A 22,726-nucleotide genomic window follows, 5' to 3' on the forward strand; every position below is an offset into this window, starting at 1 on the left:
GGGGCGGGGCGGGGCGGGGGCGGGGGCGGGGGCGGGCGGCCGCCGAGTGGCTGTGCGCTCGGGCGCTGGCAGCTGGGCGCCGGCTCCGGGCCGCCCGCGCGGGAACTGGGTCGGCGAGGGCGGGAGCGCCGGCCGCACACGCACCGGGAGCCGCCCAGCCGCGCGTCCTACGGGCCCGGCGCACCCCGCAGCCCGGCTGCGAGCCGTTGTCGGTCCCCGAGGGAGGCCCGGAGCAGCCCGCCCGCCCGAGCCCGGGAAGCCCGCGCGCCGCCCGCACCGCGGCGAGGCCACCATGCTCGGCGCCCGCCGGCCGGCCCGCAGCCAGTTGCCGCTCGTCCTGCTCAGGCTGCTCTGCCTTCTCCCCACAGGACTGCCCGTTCGCAGCGTGGACTTTAACCGAGGCACGGACAACATCACCGTGAGGCAGGGCGACACGGCCATCCTCAGGTAGGGCTCGCGGGCAACTTTTCTGCCGAGCGCGACGGCGGGGCTGCGTGTGCGCGCGCGTGTGGGTCTCTGAGCGTGTGTGTGTCGACTCCAGCCTGAGCTGCAGGCTCGTGTGCGTGTGTGCATGTGTGCGCTCAACTCCGGCTTCTGAGGTTGCAGGCTCGAGTGTGTGCGTGTGTGTGTGTGTGTGTGTGCGCGCGCGCAACTCCAGCTTCTGAGGTTGCAGGCTCCTGTGTGTGTGTGCATGTGTGTGCTCAACTCCGGCTTCTGAGGTTGCAGGCTCGAGTGTGTGTGCATGTGTGTGTGTGTGCTCAACTTCAGCTTCTGAGGCTGCAGGCTCGTGTGTGCATGTGTGTGTGTGTGTGTGTGCGCGCTCAACTCCAGCTTCTGAGGCTGCAGACTCCCCTGTGTGCATGTGCCTGTACATGTGCTCAACTTCAGCTTCTGAGGCTGTAGGCTCCTGTGTGTGTGCATGTGTGTGTGTGCTCGTGTGTTCAACTCCAGCTTCTGAGGCTGCAGGCTCCTGTGTGCGTGTGTGTGTGTGTGTGTGTGCATGTGTGTGCTCAACTCCAGCTTCTGAGGCTGCAGGCTTGTGTGTGCATGTGTGTGTGTGTGTGTGTGTGTGTTTGCTCAACTCCAGCTTCTGAGGCTGCAGGCTTGTGTGTGTGCGTGTGTCCTGAGCGTGTACACGCACCTCTTACAGAGTGGCCCACTGATCTGGCCACAGATTTCAAGGGAATTCTGTTTCCCGTGGAGGACCAGCGGTGTTGACGAAATGTGGTTTGGTTTCTTAGGACCAAGAAAGCCCAACTTTGCCGATGGTGTGATGGTGTTCGTGGCACTTGGGCCAGTGTTCCTGCTTTTGTGATTTCAGATGCTTTGCACTTAAGAGTTTTGTTGGGCTTCTTTAATGGGAGAAAGACGAGTTGTTGAATTACGGCTCTCAGAGAGTGGTACACAGTACTGCATTCTCTATGCTGTGTGTGTGTGTATGTGTGTGTGTGAGAGAGAGAGAGAGAGGGAGAGAGCAAGGAATACATGCACATCAAGGCTCTCGCTCTGCCCCAGCAGTAGTTGGGACTGGAGACTTTCTGTAAGGACCCTCTAATTGACATCGAGGGCAATAAATCAATCTTAGAACTTTGGTTGGTTACTGAGCCTTTTCTGGAATGCGGATAGACATCGACACATGAAACTAGAGAAGGAAAAAAAAAATAGGAACGTGCCAAATTGCTGATATTTAAGAATAGGAGCGTTAAGCACAAAGGTTAGGCAAGAATTAACCTGGCGTAAAATGGATATTTCAAATTGATTATTGACCTTAAAGTCCTATCTCTGTGTGGCTCTGCCAAACTCTGAAGTATAATTTGGGATTGAAATTTGGAAAGGAAGAGTCCCAGTCCTTGGGAGTTTGACCCCTGTAAGGGACAGTGAGCAGGAGAAACTCAGATGGAACCTAGCCATAATTTTATTTCTAAAAAAGCATCAAGCTTCTTTTCCTATGTTTCTCTTCTCTCTCCCCCTCCTCCACTTCCTGCACATACCCTTGTCCTTTTTTCTAGCTTTCTTAAATTTCTGTCAGATACGAAAGAGAGGAAGAAAGGAAAGAAAGGAAAGAAAGAAAGAAAGAAAGGAAAAAAAAGAAAGAAAGAAAGAAAGAAAGAAAGAAAGAGAAAGAAAGAAAGAAAGAAAGAAAGAAGAAAGAAAGAAAGAAAGAAAGAAAGAAAGAAAGAAAGAAAGAAAGAAAATGTTTTCCTTGGAGAGCTTTTAAAATCTCATTGTGTCCAAATGAAATGACCCAGTGTCAGTCTGTCCATGCAGTTAATACGGCTTGTTGTGGCAATAAAAAACAGTATGCCAGTATGCGAGAGAAAGTAAACCTCTAATCTGTGTGCAAGGAGCTGATAGTGCATAAACCCTGGGGCATCAGGGAGCAGTTCTCTAGCAGAGCTGCCTACAGCAGCAAAGTTTTCTTTCCTTTTCTCAGAAATAAATTTGGTTGGCTGTCACAGTGTCCTGCTTGGGGATCTCTAGCCTTGTTAGAGAGGAATGTGTACGTGTGGTTTGGTGTGTGTGTGTGTGTGTGTGTGTTGCTGCAGGTTGTAAAAAGGAAGAAAATCGTTATGTGTAAGTGCTCCTTTCTTCGTTTCCTGAGCATTGAGAGATTATGAATCCCAAAGATCCTACTATCCAAAGCAGATTTTCCCTACCAGCTTTCCAGCCCTGTAAACCTGCATGTGTGATTTATCCACATGGAGTAATAAGATTTATAGAGTAATTTATCTGTTTGCAAAGGGATTTGGATATGATGCAGAAAATGTTTTTTGCAAACACATAAGCATGCCATCTCAACTGCTAACATTCATACTCCCTAACGTCATTAACCCTTTACTAGTGAAGCACTCTATATAGATTTATGGTATCCTCAGAAAGACTTTTTTCGCTGAGTGTGAGACTGAATATGGGGAAAGTGACTATCCTGGATGTGTATGTTTTTATTTAAAGGTCCATGAACTTTGTAAGTCAGCATCACCTGTATCTTAAGCTATGGTTATTAAGGAGTTAGGGAAACATCTAAATGGTAACTCAAAAGAAAGAGGATATTCTTGTTTTTGTATAGCATGTGCATAGAGTCTGTGTCTATGAGAGGTGTGTAACTGCATAAATGTCTACGTAGGATATCGATGTGCTTCTGTGTGTCTCTGGCTTAAAAGAAATGGAGTTTTTAAGCATTACACTTTGGGAGGCATTATGGGGTGGAAATGGGGGTAGTGAGAAATGAGAATAAATATAGAAGCAGTTATTCACTAGGAAAGAGAAGATAGACAAACAGAACCATGCAGAGAAGTCACCTGTGAGAGTCCATTGCTTTTTCAGACCTCACCTAATGTGCCCTCTTTTTTTTTTTTTTTTTTTTTTTTTATTTCCTTTGCCTTGGACAAGGCTTTTATTTCTGGGTGGTGGAGCTCTATCAGAAGTAACTATGGAGAGAGTTCCCTTTGTTTTCGTAGCTGACCTTCTTCTCAATCTCTTTAACTGAGCCCAGTAAGCTTTGTGGGTCAGTTTCCCGGTGAAGAATGGTTTTCTTGCTTTCTGTTTACAAGTCTAGCCCGGGAAAGGCTTGCTTATACTTTATTTGTGACAATTTACTGGGAGCATGAGCTTCCAGGGGAGGAGAGGAAAAAGAGAACTCGATTCATTGGAAGCCACAGTAGATGTTTGGCACTGAGAAAGTGAAATGGCAAGGAGAAAAAAAAAAAAACCCTCTCAGTGATTCTGTGGCCCTGAATACTCTGAAATAGCAACAGGAGACAAGGAAGGTTTGTAATTGTGGTGGTCCAGTGGCAGGAGTTTGGTTGACTGTCCTCCAGACATTTCCCTTTACTGCCTTGAAAAAAAAGGTGTATCTTTTGGGAACTGATGCTTCTTTTTGTATAATTATGATATACTAGTCTTGGGGTCTTGTTTGGTACTTTCTATCTTTTTTTGGGGGAAAACAATAAAAGACTATAGAATGAAAGTGACAGAACTAGATAGAGGAATACTCTCCTTTATATGAACCTAACCCTGTTGTTTCCCAGACAAAAATCTAGATCTTCAGAGGTTCTCTATGAGATCCTTTAAAGGCTAAAGGAAACCACACACCATCTTCTATCTTATTGTTTTTTTAAGATTTTATTTTCCATCTTCTATCTTAAAGACATAGAATCAAGGTATGATCCACAGACAAGTGGCAGCAGCAGCAGTTACATGGGTTCCTTCCTAGATATTAAACCAGAAACTGCATTTATATTTGTGTGTGCAGTAAAGTGTAAGACATACTCATAGGACTTGACTTATGGAATGTTTCAGGTATTTTTCTGATCAGAGCCCACCTGTCTGTCACCCCCAAGAAGTGTATGAGTTCATCAGTTACTAGACACATTTCTAACACTGGTTTTTCTAACTTTCTACCCTTGCACACATGCTCCCAACAAGATTCACCTCCTGGTTATGCTTGGCAGGTTGAAATCGTATGGCTTTTTTGATAAGTCAAAGGAAAAATGGAAAAGATAGTGTTCTAATCTAGCCTGCAAAATTTCATTTTTACCAGTCCCATTGACGATATATTTAATATCAACATATGTATAGAAAGATAATGATAAAGTAATTGATCCTAATGTATCTGTTCAAAAGGTAACTTTGTAAAAATTACATTTTATGCATATTTGTACATATTGTATAACTGCATATATGATAAAATGCTAGGGTTTCATTCTATTGTGATTTTAAACATTTTAAATGTGAGGTATTGCAATTTTATTTATTTATTTATTTTTGCAATTTTATTATTTTACAATGCTGACCCTACTTGATGTTTGCAAGATATTATACTTTTTATGGTGATAACATTTTCCCATTTAAATGTAAATATACTTGATAAGTGGTAGGTGTAAGAAATTGTCTAAATTTATTTATTTATTTATTTTTTAAAGAAAGGTTTCTTTTTTTTTTTAAGATTTTATTTATTTATTCATGAGAGACACAGAGAGAGAGAGAGAGAGAGAGGCAGAGACACAGGCAGAGGGAGAAGCAGGCTCTATGCAGGGAGCCCGATGCGGGACTTGATCCCGGGACTCAAGGATCACGCCCTGGGCCCAAGGCAGGCGCTAAACCGCTGAGCCACCCAGGGTTCCCCTAAGTGTCTAAATTTAACATGGCCCTAAGCTTTTAATTTTTTAGAATTCTAGGTCCTCATTCCCTTGTTTTTACTCTAGGGGAAAAAGTGGAAACAACACAAGAGATTTGAGTATTTGACAGTGCAATGTGAAAATGTTGTGCAAATTTCAAGGGAAAAATGGCTTCTCTTCTATAAGGCATCTGGAACGCCTACATTTACAAAGAAAGTGTCAACACTCAAACATACTCCTGACACAATATGTGATTTTTCTACCACTTGTAAATCACTATTTGAAAACAAACTTTGTGGGCATGGGTCTTTGGGGAACGTCTGTGGCAATTATGAAGTTTTCTTTCTCTGGCTAAGTCACTAATCAACATTTATTGGTTATTACTGATACTTAAAGGACCCTGCATTTCACATTGAATCCTTTATCAAACATATTAGTAAATGGTCGAGTATAGCACACTGTATATTGTCCAGGAATATGGCATATTAGATACACTTTTTAATGTTGATGCACCTGTGCATTGTATCATTTGTTGTTACTTATGGACAAAAGAGTGCAGCCCAGTCTCATGTGACAAATACAAATTGTGATAATTTGTGTTTTTATAAGTATGAAACACCTAAGTATATATACACACACCCCACATATTATGGTCATTTTTCTGTTCTATGTCATCTGACTTTAATGAATTATCTGCAGAATTGTGGAGTGAACAACCAAAGGTGACTGACTTATCTACTAAATCAGTTGGGGAAGGTTAAACATTTGTGTTTCTTGAAGCTGGTTCTACATAATAGCAAACTCAGGCAAAAAGAGGATTAGTGCATATTTTGCTGTGGTCTTTGAGAGCCCCACGTACAAATGTATATAACTCCCGTGATAGGAAGTTACCTAACCGTGTGCTGGTCCCCCTTGCTGTCATCACTTGAACCTTAGAGAGCCCTTCTCTTCAGGCTGTTACTTAGGCTTACAGCCATTTGCCCTGTTTTTGGAATGTCCTGCTTGTTAGTTTATAAGACTTAGAAGACCTAGACTCTAATTTTGGATCTATCCTTGCATGCTACATGACTTTGAACAAATCCCTTAAATATTTGAGCTTCAGTTTAATTTATAAAATGCTGAAACTGCCTATTTTAGTTACTCTAGTTACTTTACAGGGTTGTTTGAAGAAGCTCAGAAGAGGTAAAGTAGGGAAGTTTGTCCAATTGTAAACTTCTACATAAGCATAAATATATTAGTCATTTTCCAACCACATTCAGCCAGTTGTTCTGACTTCGGGCAGCTCTTTTGCTTAGACCAGTGTTTCTCAAACTTGAAGGTGTATCGGAAGGTATATCAGGAGTGCTTATCAGAACATAAATTGGTTGGCTTCTACCTTCAGAGTTTCTGATTCAGTAGGTCTCCGGTGGGGTCTGAGATATGCATTTCTAGCAAGTTCTTGATGTTGCTAATGCTGCAGGACGAGGCCACACTTTTGAGAATTGACTCTTGCTATAACAAGTGTGTTCTGCAGATGAGTATTTTAGATATCACACAGTCTCTTTTTAAAATCCCAAATCTCAAAAACAAAAAAAAAAATTAAAAAAAAATAAAATCCCAAATCTCAGGGATTTTACAAGATCCTCAAATGATTCATAAACATCTGAAAGGTAGAGAAGCAGTGCTTTAGATGGATCACAACCGTGGCTGCCTATTGCAGTCAAGGGGAGACCTTTCAAAAAATACTGAAGCCACATAATCTCTGCTTTCAGAAATTCTTATTTAATTAGTTTAGAGTAGGGCTGGGCATAGGTTTTTCTTTTCTTTTTTTTTAATTGATTCTGATGTGTACATAGAGTTAGAACCATTATTTTACTAGTTGAGGAATCTCTTATAAAACACCTTTGGGGGATCCCTGGGTGGCGCAGCGGTTTGGCGCCTGCCTTTGGCTCAGGGCGCGATCCTGGAGACCCGGGATCGAATCCCACGTCGGGCTCCCGGGGCATGGAGCCTGCTTCTCTCTCTGCCTGTGTCTCTGCCTCTCTCTCTCTCTCTCTCTCTCTCTCTCTCTGTGTGTGTGACTATCGTAAATAAATAAATTAAAAAAAAAAACACCTTTGGGTCAGTACTTAATAGATATAGTAAAAAATTGAAGTCATATTGTATGGCTTGGGAACTATGTCAACAGCAAAGATGTACAAGTTCAATTGGGACAAAAGAATGAGACCATCATAGATCTATTTCTTTACCACACAATCCCATAGCACAATGTCATGGAAAATGTAGTGACTTTATCTTAATATGGATCCAATTTATATACTCTCTATTGAAAGATCATTAAAGCTTGGGTTTTTTAAAGATTATTGTCTTGTGTTCTCATTTTCATTGGTATTAGGCAAGACACAGAACAGTTTTAGTATGGTTTTTTTCAGTTCTATCTCTAAGAGATAAAAGAGATAATATTTAGGCAAGAAAATGTCTTCAGTGATAACTTATTCAAACAGGCTTAATTGTGTGCATTTATGTTGCCATATACACAGATATATGATTTACAAGATGAAAGTTACATGTTTGTGGACTTCATCTCTATTTTACATGGTGATCAATCTTTAGCTGAAACGTAGGATCAAGTCTTTGTGCATAGGTAAAGACTGTCAAGGGTATAATAAGTTTAGAATGCTTAACAAGTAGTCAGAAGACTTAGATCTAAATATCATGAAATAATCCAATCTATTAAATGAGAATAATCATCAATCACTTGGCCTACTACACAAACTATTTTTGTGATGATCAAGTGACCCAGTATATATTGGAGTGCTGTATAAATTATAAGATGGCATAAAATATAAGCTCTTAGTAAGATTATTGTCATAATATTCACAGTAAGAAAAAGCTTTTAGAACATTAGGAAATTTGATAAAATGAGCTTTTTGTTTTTATTTCTTGGTCAAGGATAGTCATTGGCTCTGTGTATCATTTTTCCCCCTAAGGGCATTTGAAGTTACATGTATCTTAGAATATAGTTGAGTTTCTTATCAGGAGTGCTGGGTGAGTGAACACTTTTGTAGCCACTTGTAATCAAAACATAATCTGGAGTTAATGAGTGATTAACCTTAACAAAAGAAAACACTTTGCTTCAGATTTTGTTAATTACTGTAGGATAAACTTGTAGAAGTCTCGGGTAGGAAAGGCTCTGGAGATTGGGCGGTCTCTATTAATTAATTAATTAATTTATTAATTTATTTATTTATTTATTTATTTATTTATTTATGAGGGAGTCTGTACAGGTCGGGGTGTGGGGCAGAAGGTGGGGGATAGGTGATGCAGACTTTTCACTGAGATCATGACCTAAGATCATGACTGAAGTCCTGTGCTGAACAGATTGATGGTAGGTGCCTCCTACCATCTCATTTTAAAGTGATACAACTGAGGGGGTGTCTAGGTGGCTCAGTTGGTTGAGGGGTTAAACATCTGCCTTTGGCTCAGGTCATGATCCCCAGGTCCTGGGATCAAGTTCCACATTGGGCTCCCTGCAGGGAGCCTGCTTCTCCCTCTGCCTATATTTCTGCCTCTCTCTCCATGTCTCTCATGAATAAATAAAATCTTTTAAAAAACAATAATAAAGTCATGTAACTGAGGAAAGAAAAATTTAGTTGGTTGTTTAAATATTTGAGTGATTTTTAGAACTCGAATTCATGTCTTCTGTTTCTCATTCAGCAATCCTTCAAGTTATCTTCCTGGTTTTCATGCAGTCTCATTCTGTGCTGTTTAAAATTATGCCAGAAGTGTCCTTGTCCTTCCCTTTGTTCCCTATCGTCTCTTCTTCTCCTCCAGTCCCTATCCTTCCCCCTCCCTCCACTCTCCTCCTCCTTAGTCCTCTTCCTTTTTCTACCCTTCTCTTCCATTCTTTCTCTCTCTCTTATCCCTTCTCCTCTCCTCTCTTCTTCCTCTTCTCTTTTCTCTCTCATCCCTGAAAATCAAAGTTGAGCTTTCCTATGAATGATCCTCCAGCTAGTGCTGGCCAAAGAAGTTTTCAGTAAATACGTTATTGTTTACATGTCTACTATCACCTGTCTTAACCAGATAGGCTTTTTTCTTCACTTAAAGCTTCAATCTTACCATATTGGCAAAGCCAGTCTTGTTCTTGGCAGAACCTACATAACTTTTTTTTTTTAAGTTTTGTTTTGTTTTCCTTTTTGCTTCTGTTGCTCTGCCTGTTACTTATATTTCTTATCTGAATTCTTGACTCTTTACTCCAGTACTTCACTTGGGTTCCTCAACCCTACTACCACCTTATTGTTCCTTTTAACTTTCTACCTGGTTAAGTTTCCTATTACTTGTCCCTCGTAGAGACCCCGATCAGGATGACTGTACAATGAGATCATGGTGCAAAGGCTCTGCTTTCAGTTTGTAGACTATCCTTTATATAACCCCAAGCAGTACTCTAAACATTGTAGTCATTTTAAATTATACTTAAAATTCTTTGAGGAAGATAGAATTTATTTTCTAATTTGTACAGAATTTATTTTGGGCTAACAGGAGGGCTGATGGTCACTGGGAGGAACTGGACATAGATATAGACCAGTCTCCTGGGATGGTGGAAGCACTGGATGATAGGTTCTGCTACCAGTGCTTAGGGGGGTGCTTGTGTGTCATGAAGAACAAGGTTTCATGAAGCTTTCTTAGCAGATGAGCCAAGGGAGGTCCAACATGTTACACCACAGAGCACAGTAAGCACAGTAAGGGGAAGATAACAGGTTAGCAACTCCCAGTGAGCCCTATAGGTAGGCAAGCAGTTGACACAGGGAGGTCTGTAGCTCGTATAGAGACTATGTCACAAGGCAGAGCCAAGTCAGAGAAGAACAGAGTCCATGGGATAAGGACTGGCTTATACAGATACTGAGGGCTCTGCCCTCAGTAATAAGGGACTTACAGCCCAGACATACTACTAAGAATAGCTAACTTGGTCAAGGATACAAGTAAATCTCTGTATCAAAGCTTTTATAACCAAGGGGTAACACAAAGATATCTCTCAGAGCACTGAACTCCATCTTTTAAAACTTGTTCAGGATCATGAAACCTGGTCTAGATAGGCAGGGAAAAGATAGAGACAGAAGTCTGAAATGAGGTAAGAATTGACACTACTTGCTTCTCCCTGACTTAGGCAACTTTGCTAGATTACATCTTTGTTCTACTTAGTTCTTTGAGACCCCATGTAGTTGGTAGAATTATGGACCTGACCTCATCTGACTATCCCAGGGCTATTGTTTTCTTTCTTTTTTTCCCCAGGTCTGTTGTTTTCCAGTATCAATCTAGAAGTATTCCCAGATCCTTCAAAGCCTTCTCATCTACAATATAAAAGTCAAAGGTCCTTACCTTGGATAGCTCCCCATGCCCTGCTACTTCATTGCATCTACTAATTCAGAATCACTTAAATTCTCTGTTCATGAGCATGTGAATGTGTGTACACACATGGTGCTGTTTCTTACCTTTGACCATGAAACTCTCTCTGCCTGGAACCTTCTCTTTCTCCCCTCCACCCTTTCCCATTGCATTTCTTTGCTAAGTTACATCTGTGTTGCTTCTTCTAGGCTCAAGTCTAGTTTTGGTGATGTCTCATTCAGGAATCTTCTCTTATTCTCTCAGATTGTGCTAAGTACTCTATTATTGGTGATAGACTTTCTGCATATCTTTGTTCCCTTTTAGCTTTACTGAGGTATAATTGATAAATAAAATTTTTATATATTTAATCTGTACAGTGTGATGATTTGATATACATATACATTATAAAATGATGACTACAATGAAGTTAATTAACACATTTATCACTTGACTTAGCTACCTTCCTTTCTGTGTGATAAGAACACCCAGGATCTACTCTCCATGCAAATTTCACATGCACAGTGCAGCATTATGAACCATTGTCACCATGCAGTTTATTAGCTCTCTGGAATATATTCATCTTATAACTGAAAGTCTACCCTTTGACCAACATTTCTCTATTTCCACCACCCTCCAGCCCCTACCACTCTATTCTGTTTTTATGACTTAGACCTTTTTTAGGTTCCATGTATAATTGAGATTATACAATGTTTGTCTTTGTCTAGCTTTTTTTCATTTAGCATGATGCCCCCCAGGTTGCAAATGGCAGGCTGTTGCAAATGGCAAGATTTAAACAATTTTTATGACTAAGTAATATTCCATTGTGTGTGGGAGGAAGGGATAGAGTGAGAGAGAAAGAGAAAGAGATATGATATATAGATATAGCTAGATATAGATACATCACATGTTTTTTTTTAATTTTTTAAATTTTTTAATTTATTTATGATAGTCACACACAGAGAGAGAGAGAGAGGCAGAGACATAGGCAGAGGGAGAAGCAGGCTCCATGCACCGGGAGCCCGACGTGGGATTCGATCCCGGGTCTCCAGGATCGCGCCAAAGGCAGGCGCTAAACCGCTGCACCACCCAGGGATCCCCATCACATGTTTTCTTTATCGATTCATTCATCAGTGAATGCTTGGGTTGTTTCCGTATCTTGGCTATTGTGAATAATGATGCAGTGAACATGGGAGTACAGATACCTCTTTAAGATACTGATTTCCTTCTAATATATGTCCGGAAGTGGGATTGCTGGGTTTATACATACCTCAGTTGAGCATTTAGTACACTTTAGAGTCGCTCTTGTCTTGCCTCAAATGTATTATCAGTCCTTCAAAGACAGGCATCTCATCTACTTTAACTTTCCATCTAAAAAATTAGCTTAACACCTATAGGTGCTCAGATAAATATTCACTTACCAAATTAAACAGAAAGAGGTAGTCTTACTGTAAAGCAAGCATATGAGAAATTGGTTTATGGAAGAGGAAATAAGTTTGAAGGAGACAGGGATGAAGCAAGATATGTTAATGGTAAAACCAGCCACTACTAGAGAAATTATAAATGTGTGGTTGAAGAAGGTAAAGTAGCAAAATCAGAGTTAGATTATTTTCTGATCGGTGGTTGAGGGGATAAGGGGTTTGGCTAAAACATTTCAACATTTCCCATTGTAGATACTCTTTTTAAGCACAGCTTTCTAGGGCATGTGGAAGGCATAGGAGAGCATTTTAGGAGAACTCAAAACTTTAGTCACACGTGCCCAAAGTGTGCTCCATTCACTGATGGATGAGCTTTTGACAAAATTAGGAGTCACTCAGTGCTTCTGGTGTGTCATGTCCAATGTCTGTGAAGAACTCAGAATCGCAGGTAGCTCAAGAGAAGGAATAAACCTTCTGAGAGCTGCTGAGGCTTTCTCCCTGAAAGATGGCTGTGAACTTTCCGGAACTAAGTTGAGGATTTGGGAGTTATTTATGGTTGGCAGGCAGGATTGTTGTGCATCAGGTAGTTTCACCTCATCTGTTCTACTTCTTTGTGAAATGAGACAAAGTACAGATCATTTGCACTCATTTGACTTGAAGTAATTATTCACACTGAACAATGATGCCTACTTGGGTTTTGCAGTGTTGAGCTCTTTACTTGCTGCTGGAGAAATTCAAACTTGAACGTACAGTGGACTTTTTAATAATCTCAGATTCTCTGTATATTTTGTCATAATGCACAAAGGCATTATTTAGATGAGGTCAGAGGAAAAGCCTGTAACTCTGAGGAAAATGAAACACAGCTTCTCATACAGTAATGCATTATTATATTTATTCCATTATAATTTTTAGTGATGCATTTCTCTATTGAATTTCTATATTTTGAAGTTATCAGAAGTTACTAATATCTTTTCTAACATAATGCTTTAGTCATGCTACTACTTGCCACACTTCTCTGCTAGGAATAGTATAGCTAAAATGAAAGTCATGTAGTTCAGCACTAAAAACCATGCATAGACAAATGTATACATGTGAAGATACTGATTGGGAAAATTACTTGGTTTACTAATTTCTAATTTTTGTGCTGCTTCAGTTATATTTCACTCTAGGACATATATCAGACTTGTTTGTTTCATGGGACTTGAGTCACATATGATTGTCAATTTGTGGCTGATCTTTGTCTTGAGATAACCAAGATTGCTGTCATCTTAACACATGTTCATGCTGTAATTGTATGAGCATATCTTAAGATCAGCATTTTATATCGCAGAATCATTAACTTAGCAGATGTATCTTTCTTTGACTTTCTTTCTGACCATTATGCCTCTACCATTTTTTAAAGCATTTTAAAAATATTTATTTATTTATTTGAGAGAGAGAAAGAGAGCATGTGAGTGGGGAGGGGAAGCACAGAGAGGAAGTGAGAGAGAGAAGCTCAAGCAGATTCCCCACTGAGCACAGAGCCCAGCAGAGCATGATTCTGAGATAGTGACTTGAGTCCATACCTAGAGGTGGATGTTCAAACCACGGAGCCACCCTGGTGCCCCTCTTCTGTCTTTCTTTTGTGACTTGGATACAGTGAGCTAATATCTAATATCATTAGCACCTCAAGGAACTGCCTAAAGTCTATAGAATATCACTAGATCAGATAAACTTCTAGATTGAATGCCAAGGGACTTAGGCTTTAGTTCCACAAAACCTTAACTCTAGAAAGTTGGGAATTAATTTTTATTGTTTTAACTCCGAGAGAGTAATTCCTACTTACCTCTTAAGCAAAGATGTTGATCTGTCGTTGAATATGGTTGAGTTCATTAAAAGAAATGTGTGATGTCATAAGTGGAATGGTGATATGCTCAAATTAAAAAAAAAGAACAACTCCTACATTATGTTATAAATGTCATGGTATAGGGAACTTAAAAACATTTTTGCATTAATACCTTGATACTTGTATAGAAATAAAGTGACTCCAAACTTATTCTGAAAATAAAAGTATATACTTAATAGAATCTGTTATGATAAACAAATTACATCATAAATATGCTTAATTACATTGTGCAGATCTATTTGAACACAAGACTTAATTTTTTAGTTTCTTTTGCATATATCAACAATAATATATAAAAATCAAAAGCATATATATGCTTTTTATATGTACAATAAATATACATATACTCAATATGAATCAGAATATTATTGTGAACTTGGGTTATAGTATATACTTTAATAGGAATCTAATTTAATTTGATGCACCAATACGGAGAAGCTTATTGCAGAAAACTAAATTTTCCAGGTTATGAAGGATACGAGTAGGTACTATATATAGGAAGCATCATATGATATCTTTCTTAATTTTTGAGTAGTTTTATTTTTAATCAATCATTATGCAAGTGCCAAAATTACTCTATAAGAGAGGTCAGATCTGTTGAGTGAATTAAAAAAAAAAAAAAAAGAAAGGTCAGACTTAATGTTTCTGTCCCCCCCGCAAGATTTAATTTTTTTTTTTCAGATTTATATACTCTTTGTTGAATCATGAAATTAGACTTAATGTTTCTTGTTTCTATTCTATCTTGGTTAACGTACATAATAATCCCTAAGGAGTAAAATAAGATTGTATAACATTGCTTCTATTTGGATTATAGGATGGACACTAATGGCGTATTAGTTAAGCGAGAAATAACTTTTAAAAATGTAAAATTAATTCTTCATATTTCTGAACTCAGTTCTAAGCTAGACTTCCATTTTCTTTCATCCTAAATCAAGAGATATTGTCATCTGGTAAAAAGCATGCTTGCTGCAAATGAGACTGGCCACTGAAGGAGAAGAATAAGAATTTTAATTAAACTTCAATTTGTTTATCAAGTAAAAATACCATAATTATGCTTTTATGCCCTTTTCAATATTAAAGATTCAAGGCAAGTAAAGAAATGATTAGAATAATAGAAATAAGTTCAGGTGTAAGACTCAGATGCACTAAAACAACTTGGTAGTATGATTATAGACCTACTATTGCTAACATTTGAAGCCCTGTAGAAAACAGAAACCATTTCACATTATTGGTGACATACAATATTGTCCTGGTTAAAAGGAGAAAATGATACTAAATCAATAACAGCAACAAAAGCCTAAGTAATAGAACATTTTAAAAAGGAAGCAGTGACCACTAAGAGCCAACATAGGTTCCCTGGGAACATACTGTTACATGGTAAATAGCCTTCTTTCTTTCTTTTTCTTTCTTTCTTTCTTTCTTTCTTTCTTTCTTTCTTTCTTTCTTTCTTTCTTTTTCTTTCTTTCTCTTCTTTTCTTAAAGATTTTATTTTTAAGTAGAAATATATTTCTTTAAAACAAACAAAAATCTGGGCTGGTAGATTAGGGAAATGCCATTTACTCTGAGTATCTGTATTTTGACAAGTTTCTCCTGATAGACATATGAACAGATTATCAGTCTATTAATGAGCTAGATTTTTTTGGTTAATTGGATGATCATGCCAGAGAAATACTGATTGACAGCATTGAAGGATTCTCTCAGTCTGTCTTTGGCCATGTTCAATATTTGGATAAAAATACGGGAAGCAAACCTGCTACCATGTGTATGACACAAAAATAGGAGAATGGTTTTGTGTCATACCATGTGTATGGCACAAAGATAAGAGGATTTTGTCTTTTCACAGAATTATAAGGTAGAAATGGATGAGAGCTTATACAGAGGTAAGTTATCACTCTCTGTATAAAAGAATGATATTCATATGTATATGTCTTTATACCACACTTCATTCCTCCCCATCCACTCCCAAAATAAAGGAGAGAAAAGGAAAGAATTTAGTTTGTAATTTAAGTAGAACATAATTTAAATAAGTAAATCAGGTTGAAGTCTTTTATAAATGATCTTTCAAATAGTTTTATGATGTGATGGGAATAACACAGCCTCTGAGCTAGGAGACCTAGCTCCAAGTATTGCTTCTACCAATCCCTAACTTTGCAAGCAAGGGCAAAGGAGGGCAAATTACTTATCCTTGCTGGGCCTCAAGTCCTCTATTTGAAAAGTTAAAGTGATAATAATAGTTACCCTTTTACCCCAGAAGGCTAGTATAAGAATGAAATAAGAAGGATCTGTAGTTATAGGTAAGATAGATAGATCGACCTATACATCTGGGTGTATGTATATTTATTTTATGTCATTTGCTTTTCTGCCAAGTGGAATAGGTTTCCTTGTAAAGAAGTAAATTTTTAATCATCTTCATATTTAAGCAGAGACCAGGTAACCACAATTAAGAAATGTTATTTAAAAAGGACCAACATCCCAAAATTTTAATGTAGTAGAAGGTTGAAATGGATCATTCCTCATATGCTACCATTAATCTGTATTTCTACACCAATGCATTTTGTGTGTGTTTAATTATTTATTATTTTGCTGGCATCCATTATAACTTTGATTATTTGTGAAGAGCTTCATTCAGAAATATGTTCTCTAATCATTTTTCAGTGGGTTGTAATATTCATACCTCTACTACTTTCTTCCCACTGGAGAGTTTGTGAACATGTTAAGAGAGAGAGGGACTGTGTTTCATTAAAATGGAAGATCTATTTAGGTCTTTCATCTTTCTATGTAGATCAATATTAAGACAAATCCGGTCTTAGAAAGATGCTTTTATATTCATGCAGCTTCACAGAGATAGGTAAGATTGATCAGGTCGAATGGGGATCTCATTTCTTACGTTGTTCAACATGGCTCAAGATGTTATTTCATTTACTTCCCCAAAGAGTAAAAACATGGTACTACCTCCAAATCCATGCTTCTTCTTGGTTCTCTTTCTACTCTGAGGACTTAAGTATCCTAGGCCTTGAACCTCTCCAGTCCTGACTCCCTCTGAGCCCTGACAGGACTAAGCATCCCTAGCTATTTGATATAAGAATCTTCTCTCTGTTGACTACCTCAGTATCATCATCAGAAGTCATCTCCAGTAAAATGGGAGTGGAAGAGCAGTATCCATGGTTTTTATTCACTTGTGGGTAAATCTGCTATTTCTAAATTGAGGAGTGCTTTGTATGTAGCACTCCTTTACTTTTTATATCACCTACCTTTCCCAGAAAAAATGAAGCAAAAAAAAGAAAAAAAAAGAAAAAATGAAGCAAAAGAACTTGAACGTCTGATTTGCTGTGCTTACAATTCAGATAACCTCTGCTACCACTAAATATTAGGTTAAATAACGAATGCCATGCATCAATATATCTAGGTAAATCATATTTCCAACTCTTGATGAACCTGGTCTCTTTCACCAACTTCAACAATTTTGCTTTATTTTTGTATGTATATTTCCTTATTTTATTTCTTCTTGTAAAATGACTCTAATTTACCTGAAAGTTCAACTGTTAAAATTTGTAAACGGTAGTTATGAGTATTAAGCCAGTCTCTTTCCTGTAGAGTTGACAAGTTTTTAGCCAATTACCTCTTCATTACCTTAGCCATGTTCATAGTGAAAGAAGCATTGATGCACATCTTTGCCTGTGGAACCAGTTAACTTTCAAATTTATAATGTAGCATTTTGGGTCATAGTTTTGAAAGCCCTCAGAAAGTTTGAGCTAACCAAAATGAGGATTTGAAGGGAGAAATGAGGAGACAGAGACAAGTTAGGGTCAAGCAGATTAGGAAAGGACCGAATGTCAGGATGTCAGTAAAAGACACATAGCTTCCTTCCAAAGTGGGTTATTGCGTGTACAGCTGAAAATATTCCCACAGATGTCAATTTCCCAATGGAAAATTTGTGGATGCTCAAGTAAAAATAGAACTTGTTAAAAGATAATGACAAGGAATCCTAAGAATTATCTAACAAAGTCCTAAATATGTCAGAGTTAATTTCTTGTAGATAATGTCTCAGTTTCATTCAATATTAGTCCCAAAAGAAAAGGGGTAGGCAATCAGTTCCCTAGCCTCTTGGGCAACTACAGAATTATTGCAAAGTTTCCAAACTTCCATAAGAACCTTAAGCATTATCTATGGACATTATGTATCTCACATATAAATAAATAATTGTTTTTCAAACTTAGAGCATAAGTTCATTTAAAATATTGATTAGAAATGGAAATGAGAAGGCTGGCAGAATGATAGAGAAAGAGGGAGAGTCCTAAGTAAATAAAATAAAGTATTACTGGAAATACAGATGTGGGAGCCTAGGACCAAATATGAAAGGACATGTGGAATTAAATAGATTTTCAAACTAAGATTAATTTGGTTGGTAAAATGGAGTTTGAAGGGCTGTTGGATATTCAGGTAGAGTAGCCCATTGACAAGTGAATCTGAGAACTCTGGCATTGAGAAAAAAAAAAACTGCATGACTGAGGATCATTGAATGTTTCCCTATTAAGGGATAGTTTTATCTATAGTTTAGATGAAATTGCTAAGGGAAAGAATGTAACATGGGTAGTTAGTATGCATAGCCCTGTGCTGGACATTCTAGGGGGATTAAATAAATGTCCAACAGAAGTGGATTTACGGTGCAGCCTAAGCTTTGGGGCTCTTCACTTGCGTGGACCAACTATTCTGAAACTTTCTCTCTGATTTTTAATTTACGATTTTGTATCTTTTAAAAGAAAGAGTCCACACTGTATAAATGTCAGGCTCCACAAAAATCTGGATCCATACTTGTTCTAGTTCCTCAGGAACTTGTACAAATGGAAAATTAAATGACAGTGAAAGCAATATATTCCTAATAGTGACTTTTCAAAAACTGCTGTGGGTTGATGTGTTACCGTGGGCATTTTTAATGAACGAACTGAGTCTTAAGGGTTGTGGTGAAACTTGAATGGGGATAGAGAGAAAAAGTAGAAATCCAGACATTTCAGTAAACAAGTGAGGGCATAGTACATAGAATAAAGCAATCTCAGATTGTGTGCTATCAGAAAAATACCAGGAGATGTCTGTCTCAAACTTCTCGACATACCTCTTCACTTTGAGGCAGATTAGTAATTATAACTACACCCCACCAATCTGTAGACTACTTTGGCTCATCATTCTTTACCATTGAAATACAGCCTCACTCTGCTGTTGACAGCTCTGTGTTGCTTCAAAGTTAGGAAATATGGTGATGGCGGCTCCAGGGTTCAGGACAAAGAGAAAAAGACACAGGACAGTCACAGAAGATATATAGTCCCATTTCAGATTTGATTTCCCAATTGTGCTACAGTGCTGTTACAGTTTTTATTATTGATATTATTATTATTTTGCTTTTATTTTTCTTTACACTTAGTAATTATAATGAGCTGTCACTGAGTAATGGAACTCCTTTATTCCCACTGCTATTGCTGTACTCCAAACCCTTATCAGTGCATGGCTGGCTGCCTTTAGTCTTTCCATGTACTGAATACTTAACTTTACGCTAGGCACTGGGCTGAGTACTGGCACTGAACAGTGAGCAATATGGAGATCATAGTCTAAACTTCTAGATTTTCACCACAGTTTAGATTCTTCTGCAAACACAACATTTCATCAGTTCCTTTCCTCGCTTAATAAACTATAATTGGCCTCCAGTCTGTGCCCCATCAGCCTCAATTTCTAAGCACCATCAGGCTTTTCATATGTTTCTCTGTAATATCCATCCCCTCTTTTTGTCAGGAATGTTTCCTGATACCCCGGGCCTACATTTCCTTTTTAAAATATTAATGTTTTATCTTCCTTCAGAATTAATCATTCAACCCTCAGTTTATTATTTTTCCTTACTTGTTTGTTTATTTATTTTTTATTTTTGGACTTCTAGGCAATACCAAACAATTCAGTGCTTAAGTGTTTGCTAATGGTTTCATGCATTTTAGCCTTATATCCTCAACTAGAATGCAAACTCCCTAAATTATTGTATCAAGGAATGTTGGAGAACACAAAATACCGTGGTCTGGGTTATCTTTCCATCAATAGTTGTATTAATATACTTACTCAAGTATATCATATTAACTGCATTTTAAAGAGGAAGAAAAAAACTCTAGGGAAAATAAATGACTTCTCTATGGTCCACTAGTTATTAGTGAATCCTAGTCTAGATCACTACTGTTTCCATGAAACCATGTTTTCTCTGCCCTACATATTGCCCAGAACAGAGCTAGATGAATGGCAAGTGCTCAATAATTTCTTTTAATGGTGGTCACAGAGTGAATTGTGTTTGTTGCTATGTTCCATTCATCCATATATGGATCATATATGGCCAGAGGTATGGAGTGACAATAGGACATTGATTTTCCTTTGTCAGAATTAAATATGGGGTGATGAAATCTTTAGGGGTAGTGAAAATACCAAAGGCGAACAATTCTTTTGAAATTATTTTCATGCTGATTTTGTATGATAATCACATTCCCAGAGTGGATGACTTTGGGGAAAGCTTTATGACTTAGACATCTAGTGTTGCCATCAGATCTAAATGCCCCGCCCCCTCACGATAGGCAATGTATTTGGCTTGGCATACTCCTCTCTCTCTCTCTCTCTCTGTCTCTCTGTTTTTTATTAGTGAAGTTGGCCTCTTGGGAATGGCATTTTTAAGAGTAATGCAAATACCTCCTTTTCTATCAATAAAGCTGTGATTTACAGTATTTAATCTAGTTGAAGGGCAAGAAAAATGGAATTCTGCACACAGAAGAAATGAAATTATAATAAAATGGCACACTCCCCAAAGTTTTCTTAATATGTAGAGTATTAACCTGGCACCCAGCCTTATTTGCTGCATACAAAGCTCCATCAATCAGAAGAATGGAAAGCCTGGCTCTCCAAGACTCTTATTAAAGCATTTGACTTACTAGGTTCTGTAGATTTTATTGAGTAAATAACATGATATTTAATCCACAATATCTCCTCTATCATCTTGTGTAAGACTGAGTCTCTAAAACCTAGAGATATTCCTTATAATTTCTGCCCTATCGTTATCTGAGTTCTACCTTTTATCCATATGCTGCTATACTCTATATCATCCTGTGACCCTCACTTGATTATAAAACACTCAGCTTTCATTAGTAAGAGCTTTCTCTGATTTTTCCCCCCACTAATTGCCCCTTGGAGAAGGTAGGGCTATGGAAAATTAGTAGTGTTTTGTCACTAACTTAGAAATGCTGGAATGAAATTTAAATCTTTCCCCAATGAACTATAAGCTGCTCTCTCTTGCTCAGCCTCAAAACTTGAGTGTGATTTAATGTTTATTCAGCACCAACAATATACAGGCACTTCAAAAAAAGCATTCTGTTTATATAGCACTCTAAAGTTCTAAAGACATGTCACATACTTTGCCTAATTAGTACTCACCAGACCCTAGTGATGAAGGAAAGGAGGATGTGCACATTATCCCCACCACATACACTGGAAATAAAGCTCAGACTTTTAAGCAAGATAATTGAAGTCAGTGGCCACAGGACATGAGTGGAACACAGCTCCCTCATTCATTTTGAACTAACCAATAAAGATATTACTTATTTTTCTCCTTTTTCCATTTTTAAATCACCTATTTCTACTACCTGTTTTAGAATTTAGTTCATTCTTGTCTTAATTTTGTAAGCAAACAGATATTTTTCATCTCGCTATATTCTCCCCTTTTGTGCATTGTTATCAGTCCATTCCCTTTTCCCTTCTTCTTTCACTTATGATTGCATTTAAACTCATTATTGTGAGAGACATCACCAGAGGGATAGATGGGGAGGACATTAAGATGTTCTCTCCCTCCCTCCCTCCCTCCCTCCCTCCCTCCCTCTTCTCTTGTTCTTGGTGCTGTGTTCAGTGCAGGCTCTCTGTTCTCATTGAGGCTGCAGTTTCTTTGCTGAATCACTGCTTTGTATTCAGCCAGGGACCATGGAGTATTCCCAGTGTATTTATTTTCTGTTCCTGAGCTGAATGCTGGGTGCTTCTTTGTCCTGATGCTTTCTGCAAAGGAGTTTAGGAGGTGGGGGGGGGGGGGGTGAGGGGGGAAGAGGAGGAGGGGTAAGAATGCCAATAAAGCTTTCTCTATCCCCTAGAGGAATGTGTGCAAGCGTCTTTAACATTGCTTCACTCAATGTTCTCCTCTCTGCTGCCCTTGCTCTTAATTGGATCTAGACCCTGGAGAAAATCACTTTGTTAATGGGATGGTTAAAGAAAAAGAGAGGTGGAAGTTGGCTGTGCTCAGTTCTGGCAACTGGTCCTCTCCGGGAATAAAAGTCTCAGATGCCTAATCTGGGGAAGGGGTTCTGCTTTCTTGATCATGAGGAAATACCATTTCCCTTCTGTTGCATTTTTCCCCCTCTCAAAATGGATTATTTTCTTTGTCTTCTAAAAATGCATAAAACTTGTTGCTTAGAAAATATGAGTCATCCATTTCCACAGCCGTTTATGTATTTATCCATTTATTTATTTATTCATATATTTGACAAATGGCTGCTAAACGTACTCTTGTGCCTGCTATTGTTCTAAATTGTGAGAGTAAAATGGTAAGTGAGAGAAATAAAGTACCTGCCCTCATGGGGCTTACATTCCATTTGAGAAAGAAAATAAGCAAGTATTCGAACACATGCATAACAGTTATTGCTTGGGGTAGCGCTATACTTGGAAATCAACAGGATGTAATAATAGAAACTATGAAGGGAGTATTTTGGTTGAAATTTCCAGATATTGCCCCTCTGAAGGGATGACATTGAAGCTGAGACATAATGGCATTTATGTAAGCTTATCAGCACTTTTTATTTATTTCTAGCAGCTTTAATGACGTATAACTTAGATATCAGAAAATCTACCCATATAAAGTGTTCAGTTCAATGATTATTAGTAAATGTACAGCG

General features: G+C 38.3%; 1 protein-coding gene across 5 annotated transcripts in view; it reads left to right on the top strand.

Annotated features, from left to right (window-relative positions):
• The first annotated feature begins 250 nt into the window (after positions 1-250).
• Positions 251-22,726, top strand: part of LSAMP (limbic system associated membrane protein) — a 637,815-nt gene continuing 615,339 nt past the window's right edge. For 3 of the 5 annotated variants that reach the window (XM_072812458.1, XM_072812460.1, XM_072812462.1), the window contains exon 1: positions 252-447. In XM_072812458.1, the coding sequence (XP_072668559.1) occupies positions 293-447 (155 nt within the window). In that variant the 5' untranslated portion in view covers positions 252-292. Of the gene's footprint in view, positions 448-22,726 lie in introns of all 5 variants that reach the window. The other 2 variants (XM_072812461.1, XM_072812463.1) reach the window with 2 other exon arrangements.

The sequence above is a fragment of the Canis lupus genome, chromosome 35 (assembly GCF_048164855.1).
Source record: "Canis lupus baileyi chromosome 35, mCanLup2.hap1, whole genome shotgun sequence".
Classification (NCBI taxonomy): Eukaryota; Metazoa; Chordata; class Mammalia; order Carnivora; family Canidae; genus Canis; species Canis lupus.